Raw genomic sequence first — 14,452 nt, 5'->3', positions numbered from 1 at the left:
GAGGGCATGGGATGAAGGGAGGGGGCATCGCTTTGGGAAGAAGACTCCGGGCATAAGGGGCAGCCAGGGGTGGGGAGCTGCTGGTAGAGCTGGGGGCATAGCAGAGATGTCTTCTTGGGATGGGGGCTGCAGAAGGCCTGGAGGGAGTGGGCTGGATTCGAGAGGGGAGGGGCTTCAAGGAGGCGAGCCACGTGGTGTGGGCAGGAGGACGACAGATGCTAAGAGGAAGGAGCAGAAGCCCCGTCCACACAGACCCCTGCCTTGTGGCTACCTGCTGTGGCCATCCTGTCCCTTTCGACTGGGATGGAACTGCCTCATATGCACCCTCATTGGCAGATCCTAGGGCACCGTCATGTGGGCACCACCGCGTCTGCTTTCCAAGTGGAGCAGGCCACTCCTCACCCCCCACCCCCCGCCAGCCCCCTTCCCAGAGCAGAGGAAGATCGTCAGGGGAGGGTGGGAAATAAATCGGATAAAATAAAATAAATACCCAGGCTAGCCAGATCCCCACAGTTGCCTCTCCCCACCTGAGAATTAATTGTGTTAGCTCTCCTCCCAGGAAATGCGGGAGCCCTGAAGGCCAACCTGGGGGCAGGTGGGGGGGAGGGATCAGGAGAGCTGGGGCAGAAGCAAGGGCCCCAGTCCAGGTCCCGGGGGGGGGAGGGGGGGAGGACTGTTGGCCCTTGGATTTTCTTGTGTTCAAAGGACACGTCAAAGACACAAGGGGCGGGGAGACGGGGATTATCAGGGGCTGAAGGTTTGGTGTAAATATTCCAATGCCCTTTGTCTGCCCTTCTTGTCTCTCCTGGCTGAGGCCTCTCTGGACAGACTCCCCCCCCCCTTGAAGCCCCCTCCTCGCTGGCTGATTTGCAGCCTCAGGCTTCATGGGCTTCTGTCTGCTCTGGCCCCCCCCCCCCCCTTCTCGCAAAGATGCAGAATTGGGCTGCAAAGGGCGCGTGCATGGCAATTCAAAGGGTCCCCACCCCAACAGCCCCACCCATGTCACCTACCCCAGATCCAAAGGCCACAGGACTGGAAAAGGGGGGGGTCCACCCCAGGAAAGATACAGAGGTCAGCTGGCCACTAAAAACGACTGTTTCATCACACCACTGAGGGCAAGGGGAGCTAAACTGTGGCTCGGGAACCACAAGCATATTGTGTAGCTCCTGAAGCCCTCACTGCCTGGCTTGGAGAATGCGTTTAAAGTTAAAGATGCTTCCTTTCCACCTCTCCCTCTCTCTCCCTCTATTTGCCTGCCTGCCTGCGAACATCTGATGTTCATGTCTTGTGGCTCTCAAACATCTGAGGTTTATTAATTCTATGTGGCCCTCACCATAAGCAAGTCTGGCCACCCCTGACTTAGGGGGCTGGCGGCCATCAGGACGGGGACTGCTGGTCTCCAACTGAGACGGGGGCGGGAGGGGTGTCTTTCAATCCCTCACTGAATGGGAGACCCCCCAAGTTCAGCCGCCGCCCACCAACTACTGGAATAAGGAAGGAAGGGAGACCTTCTGCCTGTAGGAATCCGTGGCGGGGCTTCCTTCTGGATCCCCCGCACTTTTGCACAAGCAGCCGAGCGCTCCGCTGCGGGAGGGGCCGGGGCTGAAGTCCGGGGAGGCGCATTTCCCGCGAAGGGCTTTTACGGGCAAGGGCGACATTTCCAGGCATCTGGCAAGGAAGGGCGAGAGGGAGGGCGCCTGTTGTCACGTGACGTCTGGCGCTGGGGCCCCGCCTCTTTGGAAGGGCTTCTGCTTGGCGAACGCAGGGTGCCTGGTTCGAGCCCGGCCATCTCCACTCTCAAAAGACTGATGCCGTAAAAACGTTGTGTCTGAAACCCCGTCCAAGGGCTGCCCTGACACTCTCTAAACTACGGAGGCCAACCTCCAGGTGGGTCCTGGAGACCTGCTATTACGGCTGATCCCCAGATGAGGAAGACTAGTTCCCCTGGAGAGATGGGCCGCTATGGCACGACACTCTCCCCTCCCCGAATTCCACCCTGCCCAGGCCCCACCCCCCAAATCTCCAGGCCTTCCCCAACTGGGAGTTGGCAACCTCGCTCCAAACAGCCCTCCCCCCGGGGCCAGAAGAACTCGCGGGGAGGGGGGATTGGGCGTTGCGTGTTTCGCGCATCCTCCCAAGCCCGTCCCAGGCAGGGGCGCGGCCTGTGCAAACGCCCCCGCTCCCACGTCACCTGCGGGCCTCGAAGAAGCCCTTCCCGGGCCGCTCTGGGCAGGGAGGCAGGCAGCCCCTCTCTAGGGCCTGTCCCTCCTCTGCTCCTGTGCCCTGCAGAGCGGCCAAGGCTGCTGGGGCGGGAGACTTGGCGGGGCCGCCACGAAGAAGCCTCTGCGGTGCAGGGGAGGATCTGCTTTCTATCCGTCCACTCCACCCGGGTTAATTCCCCTGCCGCAAACCTTTCAGGAGCATCCACACGTGCTCTCTTTTTACAGCAAGGAGGGAGGAGCTTCGGGGAGTCACTGCAGTCCCCAGAAGGAGGGATCTGGGCCTGAAGACGTGGCGGCTGCCGGCAGCGACTCTCCAAAACTCTGGGCTCTTTTCTGCCGCACTGGGGCGGCGGGGAAACCCACCACGTCCAGGGGAGTCGGGGGGTGGTTAGATAGAGAGGAAAGGAACCCGCGGCGGTGGGGAGGGCCGGGGCATGGTCGATGTCCCAGTTTCGTCGTTGCGCCCCCGCCACGTGTTCACACGCCGCAGTCACGCCGGCTGAAACGGAACGGAGGAAGACCAGGGTGCCAACTGACCTTGAGAAAAAGTCCCATTCCCCTTAATAAAGGCTGGATGGGCAGGAATGGGCACTTGAAGCGTTTGGCACCTGGGCGGTCAAGCGCATCTCATGAGCCCCCCCCCCCCCAATAAATGGCCAGGCCTTTATCCCTCCCTCCCCACCGGCTTGTTTAGCGAGGTTGCTGGGGTTGGAAGGCGGCGCCAAGGGCGGGGAGGGGAAGGACCTCCGCCGCAGGGCGCCCTCCCTCCGTCCAGGGGGTCTCTGCGGCCTGGAGAGCGGGGGGGGGGTGGAATTCGAGGCGCCCTCCCTCCCGGCCTCTCCGGGGGGTTGGCAACGCCCCGCCTGCCCTTGGCCTCGCGCCCTGCCGGAGGCGGCTCCCGTCTGGGGACGAGGCGGGCCGACACGTGTCACCCGCGCGCGCGGTCAGGCGCTAGGGCCTCGGCGGGGCGGCGGCGGCGGCTGCAGGGCCCTATAAATACCGGCGGCGGCGAGTGCAGGGCGGGCCTGTCTGCTGGCTCGGCTGCCTGCGCCCGGCCCGGGGGGGGGGGGGAGGAGGGGGCGCCCGCTGCAGCAGCCGCCCGCGAGAGGCGAGGCGTGGAGAGGAGAGGGGCGCGCGGCCGGCCTGGGCTCGCTCTTGCTCTTGACACGTGGAGAGAGGGAGCCGCTCGCCGGACACGTGTGGCCTGTGCGCCTCTCGCGGTGGGCCAGTCGCCGCAGCCCCGCAGCAGCTGCCCGGGCAGGGAGCAAAGGGCTCTGGCGGCGCCTCCCCGCGAGGCCAGCCAAGCAGCCGGAGGAGAGGAGAGGAGAGGAGAGGGGCCCGGCTGCAGCAGGCCCCGCGAGCCTCTCCCTCCCTCCCTCCCCCGGGGCCCGGCAGCCTCTGCAGAGCCGGCCTCGCCAGCCTTCCCGGGCGCGGGGGGAGGAGAGCCCCCCTGGGGTGCAGCCGCTGCGCCCTCTCCCGCCCGCCCCCCGGCCAGGTGGCAAGAGGAGGAGGCGGCAGCCGGAGGACGGGCCGGCCTGGCAAAAGCTGCCCCCGCCCGGCGATGGGGCGCTGAGGGCGGCCTTGTGCCCGCGGGGGCGATGGAAGGCGCGGGGCCCCCCTCGGACGTGCGCCTGTGCGGCTACCTGCGGAAGCAGAAGTCCCAGCGGCGGCGCTACTTCGTGCTGCGCAGCGGCCCGGCTCGCCTGGAGTACTACGAGAGCGAGAAGAAGTTCCGCGCGCCCAGCTCGCGCCCCAAGCGCGCCTTCCCGCTGGCCGCCGCGCTGAGCATCAGCAAGAGGGCCGACGCCCGCCACAGGCACCTCCTCGTCCTCTGCGGCCCCGACGGCACCTTCGGCGTGGCCGCCGAGGACGCCGAGCAGCAGCAGGCCTGGTTCGCCGCCCTGGTGGAGCTGCACCGCGAGGGTGAGTGGCGCGGCGGGGCGGGGGGCTTACCGAACTCTTAGCCCCCGGACTGCCTGCCTTGAGTGGGTCTTGCCAGGCCCTGGGCAGCAGCGCTGCAGGGCCTGCTCTCGTCACGGGGAGACTAGACTGCTGCAGCGCACTTGCATGTGGGGCTGCCCTCGAAGACTGCTGCCCAAGTGGTGGGCACAGAATGGCAGGGCCAGGGTGTGGCTTGCAGTGGGTCTTGGAGGCCGTAAGGACTGCAGGTGGGTTCCCTCTGCTCTGGCTCTCCATTTGTTGCCAGGCTCAATTCAGAGTGCTGGTGTTGACTTTCTAAGCCCCACACAGCCTGGGGGCTGGAGTTGCAGGCCAGGCCTCTCTGCTTATCATTGCTTTGAGGTACAGATGATTTCTTTGCCCTGGGAGCTTCAGTGGGAGCAGCAGAAGAGAGTTTGCTGGACTTCTTGGCCTCTGCCTTCCCCCCCCCCCCCCAAACTGGAGACCCAGTTTGGTGTGGAGAGCCAGTTTGGTGTAGTGGTTAAGTGTGCGGACTCTTATCTGGGAGAATTGGGTTTGATTCCCCACTCCTCCCCTTGCACCTGCTAGCATGGCCTTGGGTCAGCCATAGCCCTGGCAGAGGTTGTCCTTGAAAGGGCAGCTGCTGTGAGAGCTCTCTCAGCCCCACCCATCTCACAGGGTGTCTGTTGTGGGGGGGGAAGATAAAGGAGATTGTGAGCCGCTCTGAGACTCTTCGGAGTGGTGGGCGGGATATAAATCCAATATCTTCATCTACCTCACAGGGTGTCTGTTGTGGGGGAGGAAGGGAAAGGAGATTGTGAGCCGCTCTGAGACTCTTCGGAGTGGTGGGCGGGATATAAATCCAATATCTTCATCTACCTCACAGGGTGTCTGTTGTGGGTGGAGGAAGGGAAAGGAGATTGTGAGCCGCTCTGAGACTCTTCGGAGTGGAGGGCGGGATATAAATCCAATATCTTCATCTACCTCACAGGGTGTCTGTTGTGGGGGAGGAAGGGAAAGGAGATTGTGAGCCGCTCAGACTCTTCGGAGTGGAGGGCGGGATATAAATCCAATATCATCATCATCATCATTTCTTGCTCCACCTGTAGGCTGACTGAGGTGGGATAACCCAAATTCAGGATACCCAACTTGGAACACTTTTGGTTTCAGTACCCTTTTTTGGGTGCCTGGGATCTTTCTGGCTCTTGTGTTGGCAAATCAGGCCTTTCCCAATAGGTCGTTGAACAGACCCAGACGGCTTCTTTCAATCGGATTCTGCTTGCATATTAGGATACGGGATTAAAGGAGCCTTTTTCACAAAAGGAAAAGTGAGGGAAACAAAGTGCAACACAGCCAACCAGTCTGAATAGACGGGCCACGGCAACGGGTGTATCACAAACCTCCAGTGTGGGATTTGTGTGGTGGAGCCAGCTCATGCGCATGAGGAAAGATCCGGGTGGCTCAGGGTAACTCTGTGGGTTGCAACCTGTCTTCCTGACCTGCCCCTCATTCTCCCCCCCCCCCCACACACACCTGTTTCTCAAGGCCCACGCCCTGTCACCCATCTCCGCCCCGGCTTCAGTGCCCTCCTCTAGGTGCCCCTTTCCTCTGTGGGCACTGGATCCTCTTGGTGACCCCCAGCCGGCTCTTGGGCCCCACTGAGTTCAGATTCTCCAACTGGAGGTTGGTGTGAACCCTGCTGGGTCTTGGGTGTCTGCAGCGGGCGTGGCAGTGATCCACGAACAGCCTCCCTGCAGAGCAGGCCTTCCTCCTAATGCAACTGCTGGGGGCTGCTTTTTCTCTTCACCTTTGGAGTCTTTGGTTGCCCTGGAAATGCTTCGTGAAGCAAAGGGCTCCTTCCTTCCAGCCTCCTGGCTGAGCAGAGCTCTCCGTCTCCCCCGGGGTAAAAATGGGCAGCTTGTTTGCCCAAAGGAAGGGTGAAGTTGGGGGCTTCCTGCCATTTGATTGATTGATTGACTGAAACATTCATGAGCTGCCCTTTCCCCTTCATGGACCTGAAGGTGGTTTATGGCAGAAATACAAGACCTAACAGGGAGGACATAAAAAGTTATAAAAAGCCAAAGGCTTTCAGCAAAGGGTTTCCTTGCCTGTCTTCCCCCCCTCTTGGCAGGGGGCTGTGGGGGTGGGGAGCCCTCTATGGCCTGGAGGTTCTGTGCTGCACCTTGGGCAGAGAGGGGGCAGGCCCAGACTGCAGGAGAGACTGGACTGAATCTCCAGGCTGCCTCCCCCCCCCCCAATCCCCAATGACCTGGCATGCAAAAGATTCTTTTTTTACTCGTTCTCCAGGGAAGATTGCAGCTGTTTCTGGGGAGGAGCAGCTGTTAGGGCAGCCTCTGTCCTGGAGTGCTTGAAGTGATTGTCAGTTGGGGCGTGGAGGTTTGTTCCCAGGCTTCTGGGTTAGTTGGAAGTGCTGTGCCTGGAGGGGGGCGGCCAATGGGCGTGGGTTCCCCTGGGCATTGCTGCAGGGCAGAGGGCAGAGTGGCTTCCACACCAGACCATGCAATTAGGCCATAACTTGGTGGCTTGCTGAAAGGAGCCTCCAGCCGAACTCTGCTCTAGGGGGGCGGGGGGGGTCAACCCCTGAGCAGAGCCCCTGATTTTTGTCTCCGTTCATTCCTGGGCCCTGAGCTGCCCTGGTTCTCTCCCCCCGCCCCGCCCCATTCAATGTAGCTCCTTCCAGTACCCATCCCCCCCATGCCAATTGTTGACTCTCTTTCCCCAGTGATCTGACTTGCAACACTCGGGGTGTGTGCACAGCTGGTATGCGCTGCCTGGTACATGGTGTACTTTTCCCTGGGTCCTATTCCCGGTGTGGAGCGGGGGCTGGGCGGCAGAGGGGGCTAGAAAGAGCAGGTTTGCTTAGCAGCCAGCAGTTCTCCAGGCAGGTGGGAGTGAAGTTGGGGGGGGGCGCTTTGTGGCCCATGCATGTGACTGGCAGAGGCGGGAGGGGGGGCACCAGCCAGATTCCAGGGGCCATTCCTGCCTGGGAGTTGTTTACCTCTCCTGGTTCCCAGAACTATTTAGCTTAAACATTTGCTCTGTCTGGAGACCTGGTGTTCACCTCCACGAAAGTCATCCCATCCCAGTCGTCTCCATGGCAACTGCTTGCATCTTTCCAGGATGACAGGCACGGGTTGCCAGAGTACCCAGCTCTTTGGGGACCTGTTTGTTTGTCTGCTTTCCAGCCCCCCCAGGCATAACCTCCCCACCACCACCGTTAGTTGCCCCAGATCCTTCCCCTTCCACGGCTGCTTCCCCCACTGGCAGGAGGAGCCAAGAAGCAGCCAGAACCTCAGGAGCTGGAGGGGCTGAAGATGGCTTCACCCCCCTCCCCAGAAGCAGGTGCATTTTGCCTAGGGCATCTGGGGTTTGGGGGAGGGGTCTTATCAGTGAAGCCGTCTTGTGGCGCAGAGTGGTAAAGCTGCAGTACTGCAGTCTGAGCTCTCTGCTCACAACCTGAGTTCGATCCCAGCGGAAGCTGGGTTCAGGTAGCCAGCTCAAGGTTGACTCAGCCTTCCGTCCTTCTGAGGTCGGTAAAATAAGTACCCAGCTTGCTGGGCAAAGTGTAGATGGCTGGGGAAGGCAATGGCAAGCCATTCCATCAAAAAGCGCTGTGAAAACGTCAGGAAAGCAGCGTCACCCCAGAGTCGGAAACGACTGGTGCTTGCACGGGGGACGACCTTTACCTTTTTATCATCAGCGAAGGCACCTCCTGGAGGATGCACAGTGCTGAGACCTGTCAGAAGGGCTGCAAGGCACCGCCTCAGAGGTGCTGGCTGGACCCTCTCCTCTTGCTCTTGGGGCAGGCTGGGGGTCCCAGGCTCCTCCATCACCCAGCAGCCTGCCGAAAGAGGAAGAGCAGCCCCCTCCCCTGCATGCGGGTGAGGAGTCTTTGATATGAACCACTCCTCTACCCAAGAGGCAGCAGGAAGCAGCTTTGGGGTTTTACAGGCCCTTCTGTCGCCCCTGAAGCTGGATGCCCCCCTCTCCGGATTGCTGTCTCCCCTCGGCTCCCCCTAGCCCAGACTGGCACGATGGCCGTGTGCTTGGAGTCGAAGAAGCTGGCCCAGGGAGAGAGGGGGACTCCTTCTCTGGAGTCCCAGCACATGAGCCTGTGAAGCTGCCTTCTGCCAAAGCAGGCTGCCCCCCCACCCCCCGGTCCATCAGAGTCAGTCTCGTCTACTCAGGCTGGCAGCGCTCTCCACGGTCCCAGCCAACGTTCCCTCTAAGTTGCAGACTCTGGTGAGCAAAAATCCTTCTTTGTGAACTCCTGGCATTAAAGTTGTGAGCATAAATTATTGTGCTCTGGGGTCAATCCTTTCTGAGCTAAGACAAAAATGTGTGAGCTGGAAGCTAAAAATCTGTGAGCTTGCTCATAGGGGAGGAACGGTGGCTGAGTGGTAGAGCATCTGCTTGGTAAGCAGAATGTCCCAGGTTCAGTCCCCGGCGTCTCCAACTAAATAGGGTCCAGGCAAATAGGTGTGAAAAACCTCAGCTGGAGACCCTGGAGAGCTGCTGCCAGTCTGAGTAGACAAGACTGACTTTGAGGGACCCAGGGAGGGTCTGGTTCAGTAGAACGCAGCTTCATATGTAGGGGAGGGGCTGTGGCTCAGTGGTGGAGCATCTGCTTGGTAAGCAGAAGGCCCCAGGTTCAATCCCCAGCATCTCCAACTAAAAAGGGTCCAGGCAAATAAGTGTGAAAAACCTCAGCTTGAGACCCTGGAGAGCCGCTGCCAGTCTGAGTAGACAATACTGACTTTGATGGGCCCAGGGCTGATTCAGTATAAGGCAGCCTCATATGTTCATATGAGGGGAGGGACGGTGGCTGAGTGGGACTTTGAGGGGCCCAGGAAGGTCTGATTCAGTAGAAGGCAGCTTCAGATGTCCATATGCTAACTCAGCTTAGAGGGCACTCGGTCCCAGTCTAGTTCCGCCCATCACCTGAGCCCTGGTCCTTAACTGGAGCTGCTGCTGTTGCCGGGGATTGAACTTGGAGCTTTCTGTGAGCCGAGCAGCTCTCCCCCTGAGCCCCTTCTTGGCCTGCTCCTGCTCAGCGCCGCTCCTGTTCTCTTCTCTTGCAGGAAACGCCCCCCTGGAGGGAGAGGGAGACTCCGCCACGCTCTCCGGCCCGACCTTCAAGGAGGTCTGGCAGGTGAGCCTCCGGCCCCGAGGTCTGGGCCACACCAGGCAACTGGCCGGCACCTACCTCCTCTGCCTGACGGACAAGACCATCAGCTTTGTGAAGCTGAACACGGCCGTGGCCGCCGTGGTCTTGCAGCTGCTCAACGTCCGGCGCTGCGGCCACTCGGAGAATTTCTTCTTCATGGAGGTGGGCCGCTCGGCGGTGACGGGCCCTGGAGAGCTCTGGATGCAAGTGGACGACCTGGTGGTGGCGCAGAGCATGCACGAGACCATCCTGGAGGCCATGAAGGCCCTCAGCGAGGAGTGCCGCCTCCCCGGCAAGAGCCCGGCCTCCACCCCCATCTCCGTGCCCTCTCGCCACCAGCAGCCCCCCGGGGCCCCCCCGCCAGGCCAGGCGGCTTTCCCCTGGAGACCTCGCCCCCCGGAGGGGATGCTCGCCTTGAGCCGGAGCCCCGTCCCCCCGAGGCAAAAGGGGGCGAGGCCGCAGAAGCCAGGCTCCTTGAGCGACTACAGCGCCGTCTCCTCGGATGAGGGGGGATCGAGCCCGGGGGATTCGCACCCACCCCACACTCCAGACCAGCTGAGCGACCTGGTGGCAGACTACATTTCCATGGGCAAGCTGGCTCGGCCGGACGGGCCCGGCTTGGCCAAGTGGGGGCCCAACAAGAGGGCCTCGCTGCCCCCCCTGGCCCTGGAGAAAGACAGCCTGCCCCCCTGGAAGCTGACCCTCAAGCCGGTAGCTGCCTCGGCCAGTTACCCTGAAGGACTCAACCGCAGCGCTGAGCCCGGCTACATGGCCATGCTGCCTGGCGTGACCGAGGGCCAAGCCTACCTCCCCATGACCCCAGGCAGCATCTCCCCTCCCCAGGAGAGCGGGGGCTATATGCTGATGTCCCCCAGCGGGAGCTCCTCTCCAGACGGGCCTGGCCAGGGCGACTACATGAACATGTCTCCCTTCAGCCGCTCCGCCTCCAGCACCCCTCCGGAGTACAGCCCCCTGCTGGCCCCGCCCTTCTACTCCCTGCCCCGCTCCTACAGGCATGGGCAGAGGCCCTTCTCCTTCCCCTTCCACCCGGGACGCCTCTCCAGCTCCTCTTCCGCCAGCTCGGACAGCCTGGAAGAACTGGCGGGCACTTTGGCCCGGCCCCCTCTGAAGCTGCTTGTGGGGGGAAGAGGCACACTGGCAGCACCCCACAGCTCTGGGGAGTACGTCAGCATTGAATACGACCCCAGAGCCCCCGGCTGCGCCCACCTGGAACGCCAAGCTGTGTCGGCGGAGGCCAGCGAGGGGGTGGGGCCTGCTGGCGATGGTGCGACGGTGCCAGTGACCTGCCCTGTGCAAGCAGAGGCTCAAGGAAGGCAGCACCAGGACTCCGAGGCGGAGTGGAGCGGAGGGCAGCCGCATGAGGCCCAGACTGAGCTGGGGCTGAATTATATTGACCTCGACCTGGTGAAGGAGGCCCACGCAGAGGGGGGCCCCACCCTGTGTGCTGCTGCTGCCCCCAGCCAGGGCGGGGCCCGCCACACGTACGCCAGCATCGACTTCCACCGCCCGTGAGAGCTGCGTGGGGGCCAGCAGGTGAGGGAGGGGGCTGGCACCCCGTGGCCGGGGGGGAGGGCGCTCTGGGCCGGGAGAAGATGGGGGCAGCTTGTTTTATGGCAGAGGAAATGGCTGTCTTCCTGTCCTAAGTTCCACAACAGCCTTGCGAGGTGGGCTAGTGGGGGGGATGGCTGCCTCTAGGGCGGTGAAGACTGAGCAGAGGTTCGAAGGGGAGCCGCATAAGCTGCTCTGTGGCTGTTGTTAGGTAATCAAGACCCCAGACTCAGCTCTCTGGTTCAGATGTGGGACCCCAAGTGCCCTCTGCCATTGCTGGCTAGGGTTGCTACAGTGACCCGAAATGCCCCCGGAAGCTTGGCCTCCCCCCTCCCAGTCTGACTGGGCCTGCATGTCTCTTGGGGGGGGGGGAGTTTAGGCCCTCAACATTTTGAAAGTAGTGCATACCTTAGCCCCCCCCCCCAAGGTTGTAGAAACTTCTATGCAGTCCTGTCTGCTCTGGCCCTGGGGGGGGTCTTTGTGCACAATGAAGAAACCCCTCCCAGATCTCTCTGGCTCCCTCAAAGGGCTGTCTTCTTGCTGCCCTTTTCTAGTTGGCAGAGCCTGATCTGGCCTGCGGGTGGCCCCCTCCATCAGTCCCCTTTCAACCTCCTTCCTCCTCGTGCACCCAGGAAATGCTTTATATCTCTGGGGGGGGGGGGCTTCATTGCCTCTTGGTGCAGTTGCCAGACCCCACCGCATCGGGAGCAAGATTCCTCCCCCCCCCACATTGCTTGCCCTGCCCTCCCTCTCTAGGCTTGCTGCATTGTGGGGGAGCTGGTGGGCTGGTCCTGGTGGCCAGACGGCTTCCGCTCTTAGCTAGCTCTGGCCGGTTCCCAGCTCCCAAGCTGTCATTTCCAGGCCTCTCGGAGCTGGGCTGCCCTCTGGCTCTGTTGAGCTGCTCAGAAATTTACAAATGGAGGCAGCTTTTGAGCCCTTCTGGGCCGGCCTTTGTGGAAAGAGGGCCTTGGTCACAGGAGGTGGAGTGGAAGGCGCTGCAGAATTTGGGGGGGTTTCTGGCAGCGGGCGAAGAATGCCCGCTCTGAAATCTTGCTGGGGAAGGGGCCTTGCTGGCTCTGAGTTCAGGTGGGCCAGTGGGTGAACCCAGGTAGGTGGCTTCAGGTGCCTGTCACTGTAGAACTCCCTGCGTGTTCTTGGTCTTCTTCACAGGGTTGTCGTGAGCATGAAATGGGGGGAGGGGACTGTCCCACCTTGGAGGACTCGGGTGAGAGAAATGTGGAAGAGCACCTGAGCAGGTGGCAGACTTTCCCCCCTCACCGGGTGTCGTCTTTTCTGGCCCCACTTTGGCTGACTTTGATTCTCCCTGCTTCCATTTTTTTAGATTGGGGGGGTGCATGAGGGCTTCATAACTGTGGGGGAGGGCAGGCTGTCCCTCCCTCCCTGTCTGTTTCACCTCCAGGCATGAATTGCGTTCCAGGAAGGGGGGGGGGGGGAGAAGGTCTGGGCACAGTCCACTATTAATGAACTCTCTTGGGCATGATTGAGAAGCATCCTTTGAAAACAGCCTCCCCCCCACCCCCTGAACAAACTCTGATCCTTTTTCTCCTCTCTTTCATTCCAGAGTCGTGATGTCCCCCCCCCCCATCGGAGCCCCGGCCTCAGCAGCTGCTCAGTTGCTCCAGAGGGACGTGGCTCTCCTCCCTTCTTCCTTCTCTCCCTGTGGCTCCGGGCCATGTGCCTTCTTTTTTTTGGGGGGGGGGGAGAAGTCCTTCCTGGGCTCTGCTGGGGTCTCTCTCTCCCCACACACCAAAGATGTGCTCTCCCTTGTGCCTTGGCTGCCAGCTGGGGGGAAGGGGGTGAGCCTGAGGCGCCCCCCCCCAGGTTCAGGCCTTGCCGCTCTGGCCTCAAAGAAGAGTGTTGGCTCTTTGCCCCCTACAATGAGCTGGTGGTCTTGTTCACAAGCTGGCCTCTGTTTGGCCATGCCCCCCCCCCCCGCCCCCACGGCTGAAGTGCCTGTATCTTCTCCTCCAAGACTGGTGTGTTCTCCCCCTTCCCCACACACAAGCCAGGTTCTCCCTCCTTTTCCCCCCTTTACTTTAGCAAGTTGCCTGGTCTCTCTGACGTGCACAGGTTGATTGTAAACACACACACCCCCGCGCACCCAAACATTTCCCTTCCTCTCTTTGGAACCTGAAGCTGAAGTGTGGGTTCCTGGGCTTGGGCAATAAAGGCATTTTGAAGTTCGGCTCTTCCTGCCTCATGTTTCTCCCTCAGAAGGCCCAACAGGAGTCCCAATTGCTGGCAGGGAGCGGGCTGTGGAGGGGGGGGGGGGGCTTGGGTCAGTCCCAGCCCCCCCCCCACAGCCTGACCCCCAGGAGAGGGCTGATAAATACCTGCAGCTCCCTCCGCCTTATGCTTTTGCTTGCTGTGGGTCGTTGTGATGGGTGGGGGTGGCAATTTTTGTGTTCTCAGAGGGGCTCTGGAGAGGATGTTTCATCCATGCATTCTGGGCAGGGGAGGTGGTCCCGAGCCCCCCTCTGGCTCCCCCCCCCCTCCTCACCAGTTGGGATCTGGCCACACAGCAGCTGCTGAGGCTCTGGTCTTTATTGGGCTAAGGAATTCAGTGTGAGGCTGGCAGTTGGGGGGGGTGTTTCCCTAGATCAGGGGTAGCCAACAGTAGCTCTCCAGATGTTTTTTGCCTACAACTCCTATCAGCCCCAGTCAGCATGGCCAAGGGCTGGGGGTGATGGGAGTTGTAGGCAAAAAACATCTGGAGAGCTACCATTGGCCACCCTTGGCCTAGCGATTGAGTTAGACATTTATGGCTGGAAAGAGGCTGAGCAGAGTGGAGAGAAGGGGTGTCCAGTCTGGGACTCCCCTGGAAGCTCCAGCTGGTCTCAAAGGTTGCTCTTCTACTTTGGGTTTTAGCTGGGGATGAATTTAACTTACTTTTAAGGAAAGGCGAGATGGCAGTGTTTTAATAAATACCCCCCTTCCCTGCTTGGTCTAAAAGGCGGCACCCTCACCTCCTGACCCAGCGCTGCGCCAACCGCGTGCCAAGACACAGCTCTCTCAGCCCCACCTACCTCACAGGGTGTCTGTTGTGGGGGAGAAAAATAAAGGAGATTGTAAGCTGCTCTGAGATTCAGAGTGGAGGGTGGAATATATATATATGAAAGCCAGTTTGGTGTGGTTAAGTGTGCGGACTCTTATCTGGGAGAACCGTGTTTTTCCCCACTCCTCCACTTGCAGCTGCTGGAAGGGCCTTGGGTCAGCCATAGCTTTCTCAGGAGTTGTCCTTGAAAGGGCAGCTGCTGTGAGAGCCCTCTCAGCCCCACCCACCTCACAGGGTGTCTGTTGTGGGGGAGGGAGATAAAGGAGATTGTGAGACTCTGTCCTTGAAAGGGCAGCTGCTGTGAGAGCCCCACTCACCCCACATGGCGTCTGTTGTGGGGGAGGAAGGGAAAGGAGATTGTGAGCCACTCTGAGATTCAGAGTGGAGGGTGGAATATATATATATGAAAGCCAGTTTGGTGTGGTTAAGTGTGCGGACTCTTATCTGGGAGAACCGTGTTTTTCCCCACTCTTCCAC

At 60.8% G+C, this 14,452-nt stretch overlaps 1 protein-coding gene across 1 annotated transcript; it reads left to right on the top strand.

The window, feature by feature from the left end:
* The first annotated feature begins 3,820 nt into the window (after positions 1–3,820).
* LOC132583961 (insulin receptor substrate 1-like) lies at positions 3,821–10,876 on the top strand. The gene is made up of 2 exons (XM_060255719.1): positions 3,821–4,145; positions 9,245–10,876. The coding sequence occupies exons 1-2, from the start codon at positions 3,821–3,823 to the stop codon at positions 10,861–10,863; spliced, it is 1,944 nt and encodes a 647-aa protein (XP_060111702.1). The 3' UTR covers positions 10,864–10,876.
* Positions 10,877–14,452: the final 3,576 nt, after the last annotated feature.

Source organism: Heteronotia binoei, chromosome 15, assembly GCF_032191835.1.
Source record: "Heteronotia binoei isolate CCM8104 ecotype False Entrance Well chromosome 15, APGP_CSIRO_Hbin_v1, whole genome shotgun sequence".
Taxonomy (NCBI): domain Eukaryota; kingdom Metazoa; phylum Chordata; class Lepidosauria; order Squamata; family Gekkonidae; genus Heteronotia; species Heteronotia binoei.
Note: the sequence above shows the minus strand (reverse complement) of the source record. Positions and strands in the feature narration are given on the sequence as shown.

Coding starts and splice junctions, on each gene's coding strand:
- LOC132583961 (XM_060255719.1), top strand. CDS start 3,821: ATGGAAGGCGCGGGGCCCCCCTCGGACGTGCGCCTGTGCGGCTACCTG. Junction 4,146..9,244: donor GGTGGAGCTGCACCGCGAGG/GTGAGTGGCGCG, acceptor CTTCTCTTGCAG/GAAACGCCCCCCTGGAGGGA.